This window comes from Orussus abietinus, unplaced genomic scaffold, assembly GCF_000612105.2.
Source record: "Orussus abietinus isolate OABI.00-Male unplaced genomic scaffold, Oabi_2.0 scaffold455, whole genome shotgun sequence".
Classification (NCBI taxonomy): Eukaryota; Metazoa; Arthropoda; class Insecta; order Hymenoptera; family Orussidae; genus Orussus; species Orussus abietinus.
This window is the reverse complement of record NW_019394601.1, coordinates 29,879-48,217: the sequence shown is the minus strand read 5'-3', so window position 1 is coordinate 48,217 and position 18,339 is coordinate 29,879. Positions and strand designations below refer to the sequence as shown.

At 44.3% G+C, this 18,339-nt stretch overlaps 1 protein-coding gene and 1 long non-coding RNA gene across 8 annotated transcripts in view; one reads left to right on the top strand and one right to left on the bottom strand.

Moving 5' to 3' along the window:
* LOC105698999 overlaps window positions 1-18,339 on the top strand; it is a 54,639-nt gene that overhangs the window by 6,931 nt on the left and 29,369 nt on the right. For 6 of the 7 annotated variants that reach the window (XM_012423873.1, XM_012423957.1, XM_012423711.1 and 3 more), the window contains exons 3-6: window positions 1,981-2,142; window positions 5,570-6,062; window positions 6,681-9,266; window positions 14,097-14,550. In XM_012423873.1, the coding sequence (XP_012279296.1) occupies window positions 1,981-2,142; window positions 5,570-6,062; window positions 6,681-9,266; window positions 14,097-14,550 (3,695 nt within the window). Of the gene's footprint in view, window positions 1-558; window positions 784-1,980; window positions 2,143-5,569; window positions 6,063-6,680; window positions 9,267-14,096; window positions 14,551-18,339 lie in introns of those variants that run through there. The other variant, XM_012424040.2, reaches the window with a different exon arrangement.
* Window positions 11,802-14,044, bottom strand: LOC105699369. Its single transcript, XR_001104018.2, has 4 exons — window positions 13,098-14,044; window positions 12,833-13,003; window positions 12,532-12,613; window positions 11,802-12,118 (listed from the first exon to the last, which is right to left on the bottom strand). It is a non-coding gene; the product is annotated as an uncharacterized LOC105699369 (long non-coding RNA).

Sequence of the window (18,339 nt, the reverse complement as noted above, 5' to 3'; positions counted from 1 at the left end):
ACTGATAACAGCCAATTTAAAACCATCGGAAGTTGAAGAACTTTCTCTAGTAATGGTTAGAATTTAACGATTACTTTATACTTCCTTTCTCAAAGGTAGTATCCAACTATAGATTGTAATAGGATATGTATTTGGTAACTAAACCGTCTGAAGATTCTATCAGAGCGCGGCGAGTAAAATATGTGCTTCATGTGCATGTCGCGTACGCATCCACGCCTCCCGCGACTTGCGCTCGTTATAGCTGCACACGCATCGATTTGGTATTACAAGCAGTGATATCACTGACCATGGACCGTAATTACGCCTGCGAAATATTTGTTCCGGGCAGTCGGGGTGTTCAGAGAAACCTTTGCGGAGAATCGAGGAGTGCCTCGAATCGGGAGCTTCACTGACACAGTCATCGCCTTTAGTCGATGCGTTTAATTATTCAACAGAGACGCGGTTCGATGTCAGTCATTTCCTGTGTGCGATTAACACTACAGAGAGCTTCTGCGTGCACCTCGATCTCGTCGGAACGTGGCAAGAACACATTTAGAGTACACATGTGCAAAGTTTAATTCGATAGCTCCAAACGCTGTTATCTTTCTAGTCCAGAGAAAATAGCATGGTTTTCGATTCGTGGAATTAATTTGATCTTGAAAACGTAGTGCATTATCGAACCCCTAACCATCGAGCGGTTCCTTTGAGGCAGCGCCTGGACATCGGCTCGCAGCTGTGAAACCGCAGACCAGCGATCGCGAGAGCGGACTTTTCTCAAGAATTCTCGCTGATTGAATATCAAAGGTGCCGAATATCATGTGATTCCGAAGCCAGTATTACCACAAAATATCTTGTGGTGCATAGCTCATAATACCGATCGTCGTGTGTTACTACTCACTTGATGCACGTATTCCAGCTGAATACATAACTCTCGAAGGTTGAAACCGACGTCGAGTGCGGTCAATTGCATTATCTGCAGAATGTGCTCCCATTGAGGTGACGCTGGAGTCAGAAGGGTGGAATTTAATGAATATGGTGGAAAAAATAGTTCATGGTGTTACAGTATATTGAAAATAAAAAAAATGCATCGCGACGACAAAAATACCTTTGTAGTACTCATTGTTGGTGTTGGATGACTCGTTAATTCGGACAATGTTTTTTCTCTTCGAATAACATACTCGATCCGACTTATACCCATCTCCGCCAAGGGCTATGATATAGATGCATAGTGTATCGGTATCGTATATCCGCGCAACTTTCATTACCTCCGCATGCCTCACTGGGTTTCTGCAGGAATCGATGAATTCCTGATACAAAGAAGCGACTACGTGCCAAGCATAATCGGTGGTTTCCTGCTAAAGACCGACGGAAGCTTGGTTTTTTTCCAACCTGGTTAATTGTAGGAGAATTACTAGCAGCTCAAATCGGTCGCGGATCTCCTAGTATTTGAAACCATCCGCCAGTCGACTTTCCAGAAGCATAATATTTTTGCGTTTATTTTGTTTTTACCTCTCGATATGAGCAAGTCATTTATATATCCAGTATTTAAGTACTCATGCAGGTTCATTTGCGTTGAAATTCCTCGGGTCTCGTAAAGAAAACATAAGGTCGATTTCTCAATGCGTAGTTAGTAAGGTTATCGCTGACCACTATTATCGACAAAGTTACGAGTATGTTACGCGTAGAAACGTAAAATGTCATCTTAAGATGAGTCCCCGGGACGCATCAAATTAATACGTTTTGGTACTAGACGATTCAATACTTTTCAATTATCTAAGCAACATTCATAATTTATGTTTGAGAAAATACAGGTATCGTAATTCAGTACGATTATCGGATTTGCTTAAGCGAAGCAAGAATTACTGAGATCATTTTGCGTATCAGGTAACATCTAGAAGAATGAAAATTTAATCCCGGTCATGAATGCTATCTTTTTGTGTATTTGTACTTTTTTTAATAAAATAATATTTTATCCGTACACTTTTCCTTTGGTTTTTGCAGACCCCATGGTAGTACAACGAGTCGACTTTTTGGAAACGATTCTCGAAGAGACCTCCGACGATCTGCAGAGCGACTCCGATCGAAGTGGGACGACTTACTGGTTAGGTTCTGATTCTGAGACTGAGAGCGTCATTCATATAAGAGCGAATCACGGAGTGTTTGGTAAGTCTCTCAAAATCTTACTGAAACTTAAAGCCGTACATTCGTTATATTAGTTTTGTGCAGTTGACACCATTGCACGATAATTTATCGTACGAATTTAAACGAGTAATACTTTTTGTCATTGCATTCTAAATTTAATCGAATTCAGCGACTATCAGTTGTCTAAAACAGAGGAGCACTAATTTTCGTGATGTAAAAAAGTCATATCATAGAATTCAATTCTGCAGAAAATTAATCAGTTAGTGCGCATTGTTCGCGTGATGTTTTCTGGGATTCCAACCTGCTTTCTTTTATGCAGAAGCGTATAATAACATCCACTTTGAGGTACCGTACATCGCGTGGCGTATTTCTTTCGCATGAATTGTTTTTCAGGCTCATGATTGCATTTCTAATATCACGAAAAAAGAGAATGATTACATCTACTTTAACAAATTTATATTTATTTGTAATTCTAATATAACAAAAATGACCGATTTTTATCGAGCCCGATTTATTCGGTGCTTACGAGCCCCTGAACGTCCTGAACCGGTGTTGCGTTCAAGCGCGTTTGGTTGCGATGGGATGGGCGTTGTTCCATTTACTGAGACCTTGACTGTAGACTCTTACAATATTCTTTCTAAACAGAATTGAATTGTTTATTTCAGTATAACAATGGCAATTCTTTAGTATCGGGTGAAATCTACTGCAAACTTACCAAAATTAATAGACATAGTTACCTACCTTTAACAGGAACATTCAATGACTTTCAATAAAAATTCAGTTTAACATTTGAACAAGTCATTAACGTAAATCCTTTTTATTAAAAGAAGAAATGTAATACGTAGACACATTTATAACAGAATACGTACTTGATGTGTAAAATTCAACGAACAGTAAAAAGTAATAAAATTAAACCGCACTAGTAATAAAGAACATCTATTTTAATCGGGACTGTATTCCTCGGCACCCTTTCAATCTTTAAGGTCGTCAAACACAACGTTCTGCACGAACACGTCGACCGAGCCGGTCCCACTGCTCGGTATCGTCCAGGATCGATCGATTGAATCTTACAAGCTCGAGCTTTCGAAATGCCTCGCGGATGCATTATCCGGTAAAACACCTCCCTGGTCAACGCCCTCGTAATACCTGTGCCCAACATAAATTCTGTCTTGAATACATCAACATCTAGCGCTGCTCGATTTGTTGAGGCTTCTTTTCTGAAATTCGATCTCGCTTCCCCTCGACTGCGATTACTTTTCCTACCTTTCGTATAAAAAAATGCAAGCAATGAGGAAAATATTCGATTCGATTCTGCAGAATCTATTACTTCAGTTCCTTCCGCTGTATCATTTTCAGTATGATTCTTCTTCGAACCTGAGACCAAGGGGTTCAATGAATGCTTCTTTGATCACTCTCTGCCATTCTACGAAAAGTTAGAAACTCGGTAAAAACGCGATCTTCGTTTGCCTTATCCACGACCGCTTAAGGGGTAAGACCACTGTAAAAATCTAAAATAAAGCATTCTTTTGCGATTTTTTTTTAATGAAAGGAAAAGTAAGAGGATAATATTCAAGGATGTTATTAACCATGTCTTTAAGTCTTCAAAAAAAAATATTTTCTTCCGGAACTTCTTCTGGAACCATTCTCACGAGGCATGTTGAATTTGAGGCGCTCTGCGGCACGCAGTGTAACTGACGTAAATTTGAATCTGGAAAGAAAAACAGAAAATGTTTTCTTAATCTACATGAGTATGGCTAGAGAAATACGTAGGATATTTTAAAAACATTAATTTTTGTGTAATTGGCGAGCATTTGAATTAAAAAGTTAAATTTTTGACAAAAAAGGGGCAATCATACGTACTTCTCTTTGGAATGCTATTTTAAAGATATGGTCCAAATTTGGAGTGAATAGGATGAAAATTGTTGGAATTATGCTGCGTGCCGTTCTAAAAAGTCGTGTTTCGAGAAGAACGCCTTTAAAGTTTTGAGATGTGTTATGGACGTGAAAAAATTAAAAATTTCCTGTATATGTACTGACGCTATACTAACGTACTTTCGTTTGAAAATGCACCTAACTGAATACAAACTCGTTCTAACGACATCTGTTAGTGTATTAGAGAAGTTAGAAATCAAAAGGTAAGTCATTAGGCTATACCCTTCCAGCAGGTATCTATGTGCCGCAGGTAGTCGTTTCGGAGCAATCCGACGCGTTTGGGAAAGAGCTCGGAATTTCAAAGAAATAAATTTTGCACAGACACAACTTTTTCCTCCTTATTCTAGAAAGTTCAAAGCATCTTTTAAGTCAATAAAAAAAAAATCGTTTTTCTGAAAATTATATACGTGGTCTTACCCCTTAACCCAAGTCTCAGTTCGCAGTCGGCTCACGGAAGTGATCTTTCCCTCTCTGTCCGACCAGTGGCGCTCGTCTCTGGTCCTCGACGGGCGACGTCAGTCCAGGAAGTGGTCGGTTCGTTCAACCGGAAGCAGCGCGAATGCGCTTATGGAATTATATTTGCCAGCCGAGGCCTGCCAGCTAGGAGAAGTAGGCGACGTCGGCTGTAACAATGGATCACTGAGTTTTTCGCTGCACCTAACACATTATTTGTCTTTTTAAAGTTACGTTCCTGGATCATTTAGTAACTGATGTTTTAATACCGCTGTTTGACCCTGGGATAATTGTACCGTAACATCCAATATCCAAGAATTTTTCAATTAAATATTTAACTGTCGATCACTCTAACATTCCGTTATACCAATGTATCGTTTTTGTCTTTACTTTTTAGTATAATCTGTTAATAAAAAAAAAAGTTGAGATATTACAATATTCAAATTAACGGGATTCGGATAATAGAGATTTTATTGTACTTGGCTTGTCAAATGTTTACTTGATGGGTCAGCATAAGTGCTCTCACGAGCTCGCACACGTTGATTTCTGACCACGTTAGCGCTTACCATACCGAGTCAACTGAAGACGGATCACGTGACCCAACCACGTGGTAGAGATCAATTTCAAGGTTGTTCCTTCGTGTCGGTGAAGCGCAACGAGGAGTCGAAGAGACGTCCAGAAGAGATCCCTTTATCTTTAGAGTATCCAAAGGGTGCTGACGTCATGCTTCCGATATAAAAATAGTGCTTCTTTTATAAACAGTGTTGCAACCAATATTGACCCTACTTTCCGGAATCCTGAAAATCTCTTACCTTGCCGAAGTTGCAATGAGGTTACTCTAAATAAAATTGATCACTAATTTGACCATCTCACTAAATCATTCGTAATATATTATTTCTGAAAAAGAAAGAGAAACTCGACGACCTGCTGGAATATTGATGTAGTATTCAATGATTGTATGTCAGTTCAATTACAATAATCTCATTCCGTTTACTTTGATTCGAGACCCTGTTGGAAGGTCGTTGATAGAACGGTTCTTTCCTTTTGTTTTGTCGTGATAAAGACGAGAAACCAGATGGAAGCGGCAGCGAGTGCAACTCCGTGGTGCCGAAGAAACGACGTCGACGCAACGGCGGCTCCGAGAATGGCTCCAGCCTAGATCAGCGCTCGATGTCGCCGAGATCCTCCAGGTCCTCGAGATCATCGGGCTCTTCCAGGTCGAGCTCCCTTTTACAATTCGAGTCCCTTGAGAGGACGTGCGCCACTTTGTCACCCTCCAGCTACAGCTTCGACTCTCTGGAGTACGCGAATCGCTCGAGCAACCGCTTCGATAACACCTCTCCGGACAGCTTGGAGCAAGACTATGATAGGACGATCCCGAACGGGTTTGCTGGCGAAACCTTTGGCAAGATCAGGCCCTATCGTAGTTTCGAGAGCTTGGACACGTATCAGAAAGAGGACGATGTCAGGCAGCGACTGTGTAATGGGTTTGCGCCGCTTCTCTATACCGAAAGGAATCAGGACCTCTCCAGATCGAGGGCTAAGCAGACTAAGAGGTAATGGGAATCATTTTTGCTAACAACATGCCAAAACGATTTTGAGATAGAAATTCGAAACATTTCGGAAGAAAGTGCGAATATGGACATTTTTCATTGGTAGAAAAAACTGTTGTTGCATAAATGTTTCCAGAAAAAATTGAAAGCTGGAGATTCGTTTGATCCTTCGCATATTTCTGCTAGATTTCAACTACAGGAACGTTAAAATCATTACATTTATTTCACAAATGTTTAATCTACACATTCTCCAGTGTACCGAATATGTAAAAATTTGCCAGTGAAATTCTCTTTTTTACGACCACCTATAGCGATTCTTGCATTCCCTTAGGTGCTTGACTTTCCTTGAAAGCGTTATCCTCTGCTGTAATAATCAAGTTATATCTTGTTGCCCTTCTTGGATTTTCTCGCACATACAATAGGTACAATACAAATCTTCGTCCTTAAACCTCTAATTGTCCTCTTGGCACAATCCCGGCAAGTTCGGCGCGTGACCGCTGATTTTGGCGAGCATTCTTGACCCTGAAGAGCGCCTTTTTGGCCGTTAGGAAAAACCTTACGAGGCCGTGAGTTTTCCCTTGCGAATCGCCCGACCGAAACGTGTCCTTTCCATGCATGCAGGTCCCTATGGAGAGACGAATACGACGACGACGATAACCTCGCGGAGGACCTAGAAGACGACGAGGACCAGCAGGAGGACCCAGTGGACCGATGTCGGAACGACCTGGATCGCTTCGATGACCGCCTGCTCGTCTTCGCGGAGTCGAATGGCAGCTATTCGACGGCTCTGGATTGTCGCAACACGATCGATCTCCGAGAAATCGGCATCGAAAGCAAGCGGGATGCCTTATTCGATTTGAAATCGGGCCAGGCATCTTCCTCGGGTTCGTGGTTACTACAGAGCGGTTTAAATATAGCCGGCAACATGGGACGCACCGGCTGTGCCGGCCAACAAGGGTGGAGCAAGTCGGGCTTTAATTTTAGATTCACGGATAAATCTCAGAGCGCGCCCAGTCTGCCAGGCAGCGCTTTCGGGGCCGGTCTCGGGGAGGAGGACTTCTACTCGGCGACATCCTCGATCACGACGGTATCCTCGGCTTTCTTTGAGAACTACAACAGGGTAGCCAGCGTGCCGGTGGATCTGTACCTCTGCGGCGATTACTCGCACGATGATACCAGTGCTACGAGAATAGGCGCGGTACCAAGCGAGTGTCACGAAATGGCGGACGTGGAGATGATGCGAGATGGCGCAACGCCTAAAGACGACGTGATCTGCGATGGCGTTGTCGCGCCCAGGACGAGCGACGACGACGACGAGGACGAGGACGAGGATTTCGGTGCTCTGTTGTCTTCGGTAAGAACTCAGGATCCTCAAGATACGATGATGGTGAGGCAAGAGGAACGGAAGCACGCCCCTCGTGAGCAGATGCAAGTACAACAGAAACAGGTAACGTCGACGGTCAAAACCCAGGACCGAAGGGACAACGTCTTGGAAATAGCTATGGCCATGGAGAGCGACATCGACGCCGTCGTCGACGAAGCCATAAAGCAGTTCAAGCGCGAGGTCGAGGAGGCGGCAATAACCTCAACCGAATCGAGTCTTTCGCAGCGATCTGCCAAACAGCGCGTCTCGAGAAAGATCAAGAACAATGCCAGCTACGAACTGGCCCAACAGCTACAGGTAGACGAGACCAACTTCAGGACCAAGATGCCCAGCTGCCAGGAAGTCGACGTGGAAAACGGCTCGCCGAAGCCTTCACCCAGGAGAAGAGTCGTTAACAACGCCAGCTACGAGCTGGCGCAACAGTGCGACTACATCCGGGTGTTGCAGGGTCAGCCGAAGCCGTTCCACCGCATGGATGCGTGCGACGAGGAGCCCTCCTCCTCGAGGTTAAAGGTCGCCGAGCTCGTCGAGGAGATGAGCAAGAACAAGGAATCTAGTTCCAAGGGCTATTCCAAGTCGGCCGAGAACGTCTCGACCGGCGCCAATTCCGAGGTCGTGGCAAATCACGTCGGTCCCCGGGAATCCGACATGGATCCCTCCGAGGACCAAGACTCTCTCCTGAGCCAGATAAAAAAAAACTCGGATTTCTTTTCGCTGCCTGGAGAAAATGGTAGTGTGCAGGTAGAGGACGAAGTAGACTACCCCTGTTTGGAGAGTAAATCCCTAGTTTTAACCCCGGTCCCCGCAAAGAGCGATATACTCGGAGAGGAGACCCATCTCCGCGAGCACCCCGACTGCGAGCCAAGATCCTCGGCGAAGAAGCAGGTAACGTCCACCACTTCCGCGGAGCTGGGCCGTCTACTGGACGACATGATCCCGCGGAAGAAATCCTTTCTAGGTGAGTATTACCCGGAGAAAACGCGCCGCCACAGCGGAAGCCCGGAAGAGGTCGAGCACGAGGTCAAAGAGTCGAAGGTCTTGGCTAAGCAATCTTCTTCCAAAGTTATGGCCAAGATGGATTCCAAATCTTCCGTTAGAGCTCCCAAGCGGAGAGACAGTCCGGGCGACAAGTCCATCGCGCGTAGACCTTGCGAGGAGAGGTCCAGCGGTGACTTCTCGGACGAACGGCTAACAGCGAGTACCGCCTCGGTCACCGCTACCATGGCGGCCTCGGCCGACTCGGAGGGGACCAAACAGCCGGAGGAGGAAAACCCGAAGAAGGAGAAGGATGTGGCAACGCAGGAATATAATGTCCACGGTGTTCGTTGCCCCCCACCGGCTCTGGCTTACAGTCCACAGAGTGGGAACCCGGCCGCCGCCGCCACCACCACCGCCGCCGCCTCTGCCGGTGATACCAATCGCAGGGATAACGACGAGTACGACAACAACGGTGCCCCAGTCAGGCAAGAGATGTCAACGGCGAAGTGCGACCCCGTACCCGCCATGGCCAATCCTGCCGAGAGGAAAAAGGGCGGTCTCGGTGGGTTCCTGCAGAGGTTCTCCAGGTTGAGGTTCAGTGGTCGGTCGAAAGTGCCGCGGTCGGAGGTGCACAAAAAAAGTGAGGCCCAAGTGAATCGTGCCAAGTTGAGCGGACAGGCCGAACAGGAGACCACCGGTTCCAAGAGGAAAAAAGAACCGGATTACATTATCATTCCGCTACACCCCCCGGAAGAAGAGAGAAAGAGAGAGGAGGAGCTGAGACACGACAACCAGGAAGTCAGAAAGTCGGCGCAAGACGTGCACAGGGTTCCCTCCAACGTTAGGTAAGTTTGGCATGTTTCCGCCTCTCGGCTTTACGCGGGTTCTTGGCGGGATAAAGGAGGCACGTGGAAAAGAATCTGCAGGTTGAAGCATGACAAGATTAATTTAAGGAACAGGAAGGACATCTGCTTTGGCGTGCCAGTATTTATTCCTGTGTTAGATTTTATAAGCAGGTTTAGATATAAGATTATGGGAGATAAAGGGAGCCCGATAGTTGTCGATTTGGGGACGAATGCAACTTTTTTTCTCAAAACGTTTGTTCTTAACCCTTTTATATTACTTTACTTAATGTATTGATGTTAATACCTAGTATGGTTCCATTTAACAAGCTCAAGATGTATCCTGCATGCATGTAGTTTACAAAGAAACGATTTTATTCGAAGTATGTAAAAAGTGTCTAATACGTCCTACATCGTGGAAGCCTTTACTACAATGTTGTTCCTTTGAGAATATTTGTTGATCAGCTTACTTAATGTACACAATGATGCATCGCAATTGCTTACCCCGACTTTCCCACGTTATTAGCAACCGAGGTTCGTTACATCAAAACGTAATGCAGATAAAGAATGTGTTTGATGAAATTTTGTCGAGTTCTTGTTTTGGGCCGTGTCGCTCCAGCCCTACCTCGATTTAACCTTGACTCTCGTTATCTCCAATCCGTCGACCGTATCGAGGGGGGCAAGTTTCTTCGGCACGTTTCTCGGCAGATAATAGCCTCGGTTTCATTCAGTTAAAGCATTGAAGGTTGTACCGATTTAACTACTCACGATGTCCATTTCTATCCGTCTCCGTGTCTTCCGGTAGGGAATTTCATTCTCTCTCTCTCTCCCCTGCCTTTCCGGGCAACAACGAGGTCAGTGATACGAAGTCTTTTGCAATGGCCGCCAGAGTCAATGAACAGCTGCCTGTTACGTACTCCGCCACCCACACGGCGCACTTAAGTACCAGGCTCTTTTCCTTTTTCCACGGTACTCTCTCATTGCGGATTCGAGACGCGACTTCACGGACGGACCGACACGTGACGCATTTCCTCGTCCTCGCCGACGACAACTTGCCTCGTTGTTATTGAATTTGCTGCTGTCAGTCTAACGATTGCTCGAGGTTATCAAACGCGATTATATTCTTCGATGAACCATCCTTAGAAACGATGAATCAGCTTCGAAACGTTATTTCAGAATTGACTTAAACTCAACCGCTACGGGTCATTTTCTGGAACCTTAAGGCAAAATCTAGCCTGAACAACTGGATTAAAGTAAAATTGAATTTAAAATGCATTTCCAGCCGAAAAGTAAATATATTAGTCTGCCATGAAAGAAAATATTTTAGCGCGTAGAGTTAATTTATGGCAATTCGTAAAACTGTCGTTTGAAAATAGCTGCAATTATGGAGACAAAGGAGGAAGAGCAGATTTAATGCTGCGTCTGGAATACTCATTTTCAATTTGGTTTATCGTCGCCTATTGGTTTATGGAATATTTTAGAGAACTAATGATTCTACAGATTTATTGGAAAAGCAAGAGAATTGGTCTCAGTCAAATTCGTTTTGCGTCTGTTTCGACCCTTTGGAGTTGGAAGCGATGAATCACGGGCGCACCAGAAGCGTAATTCAAGAACCGTACGCGTTTGCATAATCTCGAGGTTAGCGTTGGGAGCACGTGTATCGTCGAAACGATGGTTCTTCGAATCGCGAAAAAGGAACCGCAACAATAACGTCAATTAACGATCGTCGGTACCGCTTCGCCTAATATGGCTAGCATATAGCCAGGAGAAAAGAGAAAGGGAGAGCTGCTTCATCGGGAGTGTAAACTGAGTGTTAAGTAGATCAAGCGTATTCCTCGCATCAAATTATATTAAATTACCTTTCACTATTAATACTATATAACTATGAGCGTTACAGCGGGGTCTACTCTGTGGAAGGTGTGAGTTTAATGTGAAGACATTGACCAGCTGATAAATATATGCATAACGGTAAAGGATGATTTCACATTCAAGAAAGATTGAGGTGTGCTCCTGCATTCGTTTTGCTACGACCCACGTTAAATACATTATACCGTTTTATTTATAATATTTGTTTATAAAATAAACAAGTTTATACGATAAATAAAAAAAAAAGAAATGATAGCCGAAGGTCATGCTGTCGCGAGAATGAGATCAGAATTTTTGTTGAAATGAAATGAAATGAAAGCGTCAGTGATTTTCGTAACGTGAAAACCGCTTGGAACGACATAGCAGTTATTGGCTGCTCCTTGTTTACATTTCAGACAGATGCTTTTGTTTACAAACAGGAAAACGTACTCACTGGGCGTATAAACACGACGTTTCGCGTCGTCTGGCTAATTTAACGAATGTATACATGGCTGTCACTGTAAGATCCCGTTTTAACACTTGAGAAGAGTGATGGATACATTTTAGAAAACTTTAGATTCATAATTACATTTTTCATAATTCTCATATTCCCTTACCAAAAGCTCATGTCTTTCTTTCAGAGTAAGGTTCGCATGCGCTATTACATTTTTGTGGCATTTTAACTCTATCAAATTTGTTCATTTCTTCGTAATTTATTGAATAAAATATTACATACAATCGAAGAAGAAGGTTAAAAAAACTTATAAATAAATAATAATAAGTACGTTATATACTAAAATTATAAGTCATAAACATATGTTAATACGTACAGTATAACTGACCTTGTTCTATTCAATAATTGTTTACTGAATCTTTGGATCTCGTCAACGTAAGCTGTGAAAACGGCAACGCTGGATGAAAGTTGAAAGTTTATTATTCTCTTTTACATCACGGTTGGTTGTCTTGTTCATTGGCTGAATCGACTGTACTTTCTCGGTGCGTTTCTTAATCTAAAATTAGATCGGTACTCCGTGAGTCAGGATCGCACAGTAGTAATCGATTAGTCATCTGGATTGCCATGGTATGTTAGCCGACATGTCTTTGCAAACTTTCATCAAATGTGTTCAACAGACCTTTGAGGTTTATCTTTACTAGGGTCTATTTAAAGATTCCGTTATTTTTTTCAGACTAAACAGACCTAAAGTAGATCCTCGTGGCAATACTTAGGCCATACTACTTAAACGGTTCAATGAGTCATCGGTATTTGTAATAAATAAATAAACGACAGTGTTCCATTCCCAAGGCGGTGGGGACTGATTGTCCTACATCGACTCATCGATTCACTCATCTTTATCAGACATAAATACTTGTTTATACCGTTACTGCTTCATTAGCAGATTCAGAAAAATAATGGCAGACTCACCGTGCTTACGTTGGTACACAAAACATTTCCATCGATTGCCTTTTATTTAGTCATCGCTCCAGTGACCGTCCTTGGTTTCGACCTATAAACAGTGTTTAGGTTTTAACGCAATCACTACTGTTTTATTTCTCTGATATACTTTGATAGAAATTTGAGAATTATGACCCGTGAACAGATAATAATAAATAACATAAAGATGAAGTGAAGGATTCGGATGCATTTACGAATAACGTATTACCGTGTAAAGAACAGAGAATAGCGAAATGGAAGCTTACGCTCAAATTCATCAACTATATCTTACCAATTGGAAGATCTGACGGAATTTCCAATATCTCTTGTACGGCTTTATTCCTCCGATTCAAGTACATAGAACTTGGTCGCTTCTGTCACAATATCGAAATACATGTTCCTTTGTCAATTGTGTAACCGCACAGATTGTAAGGAACAGGATTTTTATATTCGTTTCACATTGCTACAGAAAAAAGGCATTTCAAAGAATATAAAACGTTGCATAATATAACTTAGCGTCATTTCTAGAATCGCACTCGAAAATGAAACGTGTGTACTTTGTTAGTAACTCCTTGTTAGTCGAGATCGTCGACAGATTTGTCCGCAGCGACTCAATCTGAAATCCCTTGAAAGATCCCAAGTCAACGAGTTGTTCTTTCCCTTATTGAATCGGGCCATAATCTACGGTTGCTGATCTCGGGAACTGCCATTATCGCCGTTATCGCCGTTATCAAGAACAGCGGAATTTGAGGTCGACATCGTGCGTCCATCCCTCTAGTATCCTCGGCATCTCTATAGGGCAAGGTCAGTTATTCCGACTGCTGAAATTATACTTAGATCACAAAAGGAATAGTGCTGGATCGATCGTGACCTCCACTTGAAACTAAATTTAAGTACAATAAAAAATCACCTGTATGTAAATACAAATAATAGGGCCGAGCACATTTGCATACGGTACGTAATGGCATTGAAGATACGTTATAAGGAAATGCTACCATTAATCTACCGCTGCATCGTTTTGCTTATCCTTTAACGTAAAGCATATATCATTAAATTTAAGTATATTTTAAGGCCGATAAAAAGCTTCGAAAAAAGTGACCGGATTCAAAACAAAACTACGTACACCGAAGTTCACGCACTGATTCACCCTCTGTACAATACGAAGCCCCTCACTTTGACGGTTCCAATTAGTTCATCCCCTATTTCGAATAAGCTCCACGTTCGTTCAGAGAGCGTCCTCGAGAGCACTCATATCGAACCACCTGTTTCGACTTGTGCGTATTTCCTCAAAGCGCGGTCTACCGTGAAACCGTTTGATAAGTCAAGACTTGCGCGAATTATAATGAGAATTACTGTTTTGAAAAGTCTCCGCATGTTTACGCCGTACTTCGGCCTCCTGCGCTGCAGGAATACCCCGAGTACTTCCGTTTCGAACTTTGATCGTGCTATCTTATCTGTAGCGTTGAACGAACCCCGCGTTTTCTCTTACAACCACTTTCGGAGTCGCGGTGGATCGCGAAGCGTACTTACATCCGCGTGTCTCGATTCCGTTGCAGCACGAACGGGAGGCCGCCAGTATCCAGCAAGCCGCCATTGCCGCCGCAGCCGCCCCGAGCGACTGCGCTGGGTTCGAGACCGGCGCCCTCGGGCGGCGTCGCGACGCGCCGGCGCGCCGCGACGGACCTCGGCAACCCCGCTGCCATCGAGATGGCGAAGGCCCGCACGATGCAGGCTGGCACCGAGCGCCCCGTCGGCCTGCTCGAGACCGACCTCGACGCCGCCGAGGGCTCCGAGGGCGTCGCGACGCCCGCCGCCCCCGGTAAGAAGACCAGGAGTCTGCTCAACCTGAACCACACAAGGGCCGGACGCGAGGCCGGCGAGGCCGCGACTCGCGCCCCGCAGTCCCCCGGGGGCAGGACGCCCGTCGACGTCTCCGTCGCCTCCATCAACCAACGCCCCCACAAATCCATGGAGTTCCTCCTGGACAAGGAGAACCTGCACTTTGTCAAGGTAATCGACTTTCTGGTAGGCGGCGACGCGCCCACCGGCCCGGCCGCCCGGGCTCCGCGGGGGCTGCTCCGCCAGCTCCCACTCGCGCCTCGGCCTGCGAACTCGAAACCTCTACGCGTTTTTCCGTTTCCATGTTACTATGGTCCATTTCCAGCCAAGACGTTCGGCTACAGATATGGGCTGGCCAATCGTTTACATGGTTAGCTTTGGTTGTACAAACGCAAGGGTTGGTAGAGTGTTTTATCGGCGTACCCTAAAGAGCGCCGCGGGTACAACCAGCTAGGAAATCGAGACCTAGACCGCTAGTACCCACGGTCTAGGTCAGGAGACACGGTGCCGGTCCGATCGGCGTTCGTACCGAGTCCCAGTTGATATATAGAACGTAAATTAAGGGCAGAAACACCTCGGAAAGTAAACCTATCCGTGCATCTTTTTTTTTAACGACCGGAGGGTCGGACTTGGCACACGTCCCGCGACACTGTGTACCGTCGATGGAGTACTCGAATAAGGGTTGAGACCGCTGACCGGATGATCGACCGAGAATCCGGACACTGGGAAACGAGTGTCTTGCTAGGAAGTTGGAAGGAAAAATGGCCAGTTTTTTTTTCTTTTTTTTCTTTCCTTAAGGTTGCCAAGGCAAGTAGTTTACCCGGCCACCTTGAAGGCGCTGCAGACTGGCGGAAGAAAGGGCGGAGGACCCTTCCCCGCGGTCCAGGCTCTCCTCCCTCTCACAGGAAATACGATTACCGGGGACGTCTGAGAACGGGTCGAATCGATGCGTGTATCGTTGCGGATGATCAACCGGGAAAGACATGATGCTGTCATTTCAAGATTGATTGTTAAATATTAATTGAAGACGAGTGTGGTCCGAGACGAACGTGATCATGAAGGATGGCTACGGTGACCCGGGTGTCAATTAGGATTCAATAATTCAGCATGTTAAATGTGATATACTCTCTGAATCCTTCGAAATCAGTTATACGTTTCACGGTCCATGAATCAGATGTTCGATCAGACGCAAATGTCTTATTTAAGCAAATCCCGTATGGCATGATTATCCGAAGGTCGTGGGATTTGTTTCGATCTAGTCCTCGTATAGTATGCAGCCCTTTTTGCGGTTAATTCGACATTTTTTTTTGTTTTTTAGCGCTGTCTACTTTTTCCAGGCGCCGTATCGTTTTATCAGGGTCGAGGACGAGTGCGTAGCGGTAGCCCGTCGTTCGCCCGAGTCACGCGATCAGTACACTTCGATTCCAAATCGGATGCTTTCCCGGTGGTAATGACCAAGTGGTCTTCTAAGAGTCTTTCCTTGGTTCTGCTTATTTCGAGGAATTCTCTAGTGCTGCCGACCACTTTGGACCACTTTATGGGTTCTTCAGATTAAAGCGGAACCATCAGCACTCGGAACGGGCTTGGCGTTGGGCTCGATCGGTGCAACAAGGGCTTGGTTAACTCCGATCACTTGGTACGCGTACTAAAGATGTGGTTTTAGCAAACTCTCAGGATAAACAATGATATACCAAGACGGTACGATACATACTCTTCAAGTGTATCGTAGCAAGGAGATACACAACCGTTTACATTAAGCGTTTGGTAAAACCACGCCTTTAGTGCACGCTCTAAGAGATCGGGGTAAACTAAGCCGAAGTTGCGTCTTTATCTAGATTCGGTGAAGAAGAATCGATTTCAGGTATCTCTCGGCTTTCCAGATGTTTCGATTCGATCGAACCCTGTTGTATTGTTCGTCCGATTCTGAAAGGTATTTAGGCGAGATCGATAGGGATGGCAGAGCCTCTCGACTTTGGTTGAAGGCATTCGAGCAGTCTGAATCAGTTGGAAGAATTCGCCCGTTTAAACCGTCGAAGAAATCTGGAGTTCTCTTTGATCTTAGCTCTTCAGAAAATTAAAGCAGAGAATGCACCTATGAGTTTCGTGGACACGACACTATGGTGTGCATAGAATGGCACGTGTAGTGCATTAACGTAACAGGGAAAGAAAGAAGGGAAGTTTGATGTCCCGGAGGCATGCGACCTACAAGTGAGAGGCGACACAGTTTTAACTCTAAGTCTTGGATTAAACGTCACTGTCTTTTGTAAACAAGTAGCTCTGGACAACCTCGAGTATCTGAACGTTTCAACATCGTTTAAATTTCCTGGAGTAATCGTGTAATTGGCCAAGCACTCAGGAACTCTCATTTAGTCATCCAGAAACTATAATCCAAAGTGCACATATGGAGGATGTTGAAAAATAAGGAACTTCGATTTCTGTAAGACTTCGGTATCTAGTCAATTTAGCCGAGGTTATATAACTAAATACATTTGAGCAACAAATTCGTAGGGTCGAATGATAAACGAAATGCGCCTTACACATTTGAGTTTCAGAGAGACGCTACTGAGTACTTAATGCCAATGATCCAAATTTCATGTAATTTTCTAAACGATTCAAGTATAAAACACTTTCCCAGGCTGTAGGTTCAATCAGAAGCGTGTTATATGGCAGTTAACTAACATACCATATGAAACAACGTTCCACCCGGTATCTCACCAACCTTCGCTAGACGAACGACCTACATGTATCATGCACGCGTGTATACACAGAAATTCTTTTCTGACATACAATCAATAGATAAAAGCTGGATAATGTGATCGTCCGTACCCCCCGTTAGCTGTTAGCTGTTACCATGTTAACTTGGCGGTATCTATTTGTCTAAAGTAATGGCACTCGGAGGCAGTTACCATCGTACTTGGAAAGTGCAGCCAGAGCAAATAGAGTCGCCATTGATATTTCTAAACGTTCCTGCTCGTGTAGTACGAGTCTCGATACAATATGCCCTCGCGCTTGAGGCCTTTATGCCGAATCTGGGTGAAGGGGATCCAAAATAGATCCTCAAGTGCTAATACCGACTCTTTGCCGGTATTTTGGAGGGTGTGCTCCTCGAGGTTTACGAGTACAGAGATGGCGATATCGGCCGAGTTGGAACTTCACTTTTACGATGTCATCGCGGACGCATTGATCCTTAAGTGTTTTCGAATTTTTGAATTCAGTATTGGCGTCCAATGTTATTATTTAATCTTTCCGATGCCTCCACCCGGCTTTTAACGTCCACCGATACATATTTTTTAACTTTTCCTCTCACTTCGTTTTATCAACCAGGTCAGGATTGAGTCGTGGGTCTTTTTTATTTGAACTGTGCGCCGAGCATCGTTGAGAACCGCTGTCGCTCGAAGTAAGTCTTCTTCGTCCGAGATTCCGTTTCCTCGTAATTTCATTTGAGAGTGCTAGAGAGGATAAGGTAGAAGAGCTCTATGAACGATTAACGATCGCGTTCTGTTTTACTCGTCGTTTACTGTTGGCACCTTTTCTAGTACTTTTCCCTCATACACGGGAACCAATGACGACCGAAAGCTTTGTCTTCAGATGTAACTTAAATCTTTTCTACTCTCCGTTCTATTTTCGATATTTATAACAATGTTGGCTTTCATTACACGTTCTTCTACTCAACCATTCCAAAATATGGTTATTGAAAAATTGGCATACATAACCTTGTATACATGGATCCAACTAGAGAATTAATTACGGACCAAATTAATTCCTGGTTTGTATACACGTGCGTACAAACCGAGTTTAATATTCCTATGTTTTCATTTATTACATTTTAAAACCCGGATTGAGAGCCGCGTTTGATTTTTTATCGCCATCCACGCCATAATGTGCGCACCGATATTGGAGGCAGCACGATAGCTTGTATTCCTCCTTTAAATTCCCATGCCTCTATTTTTATACCGAAGC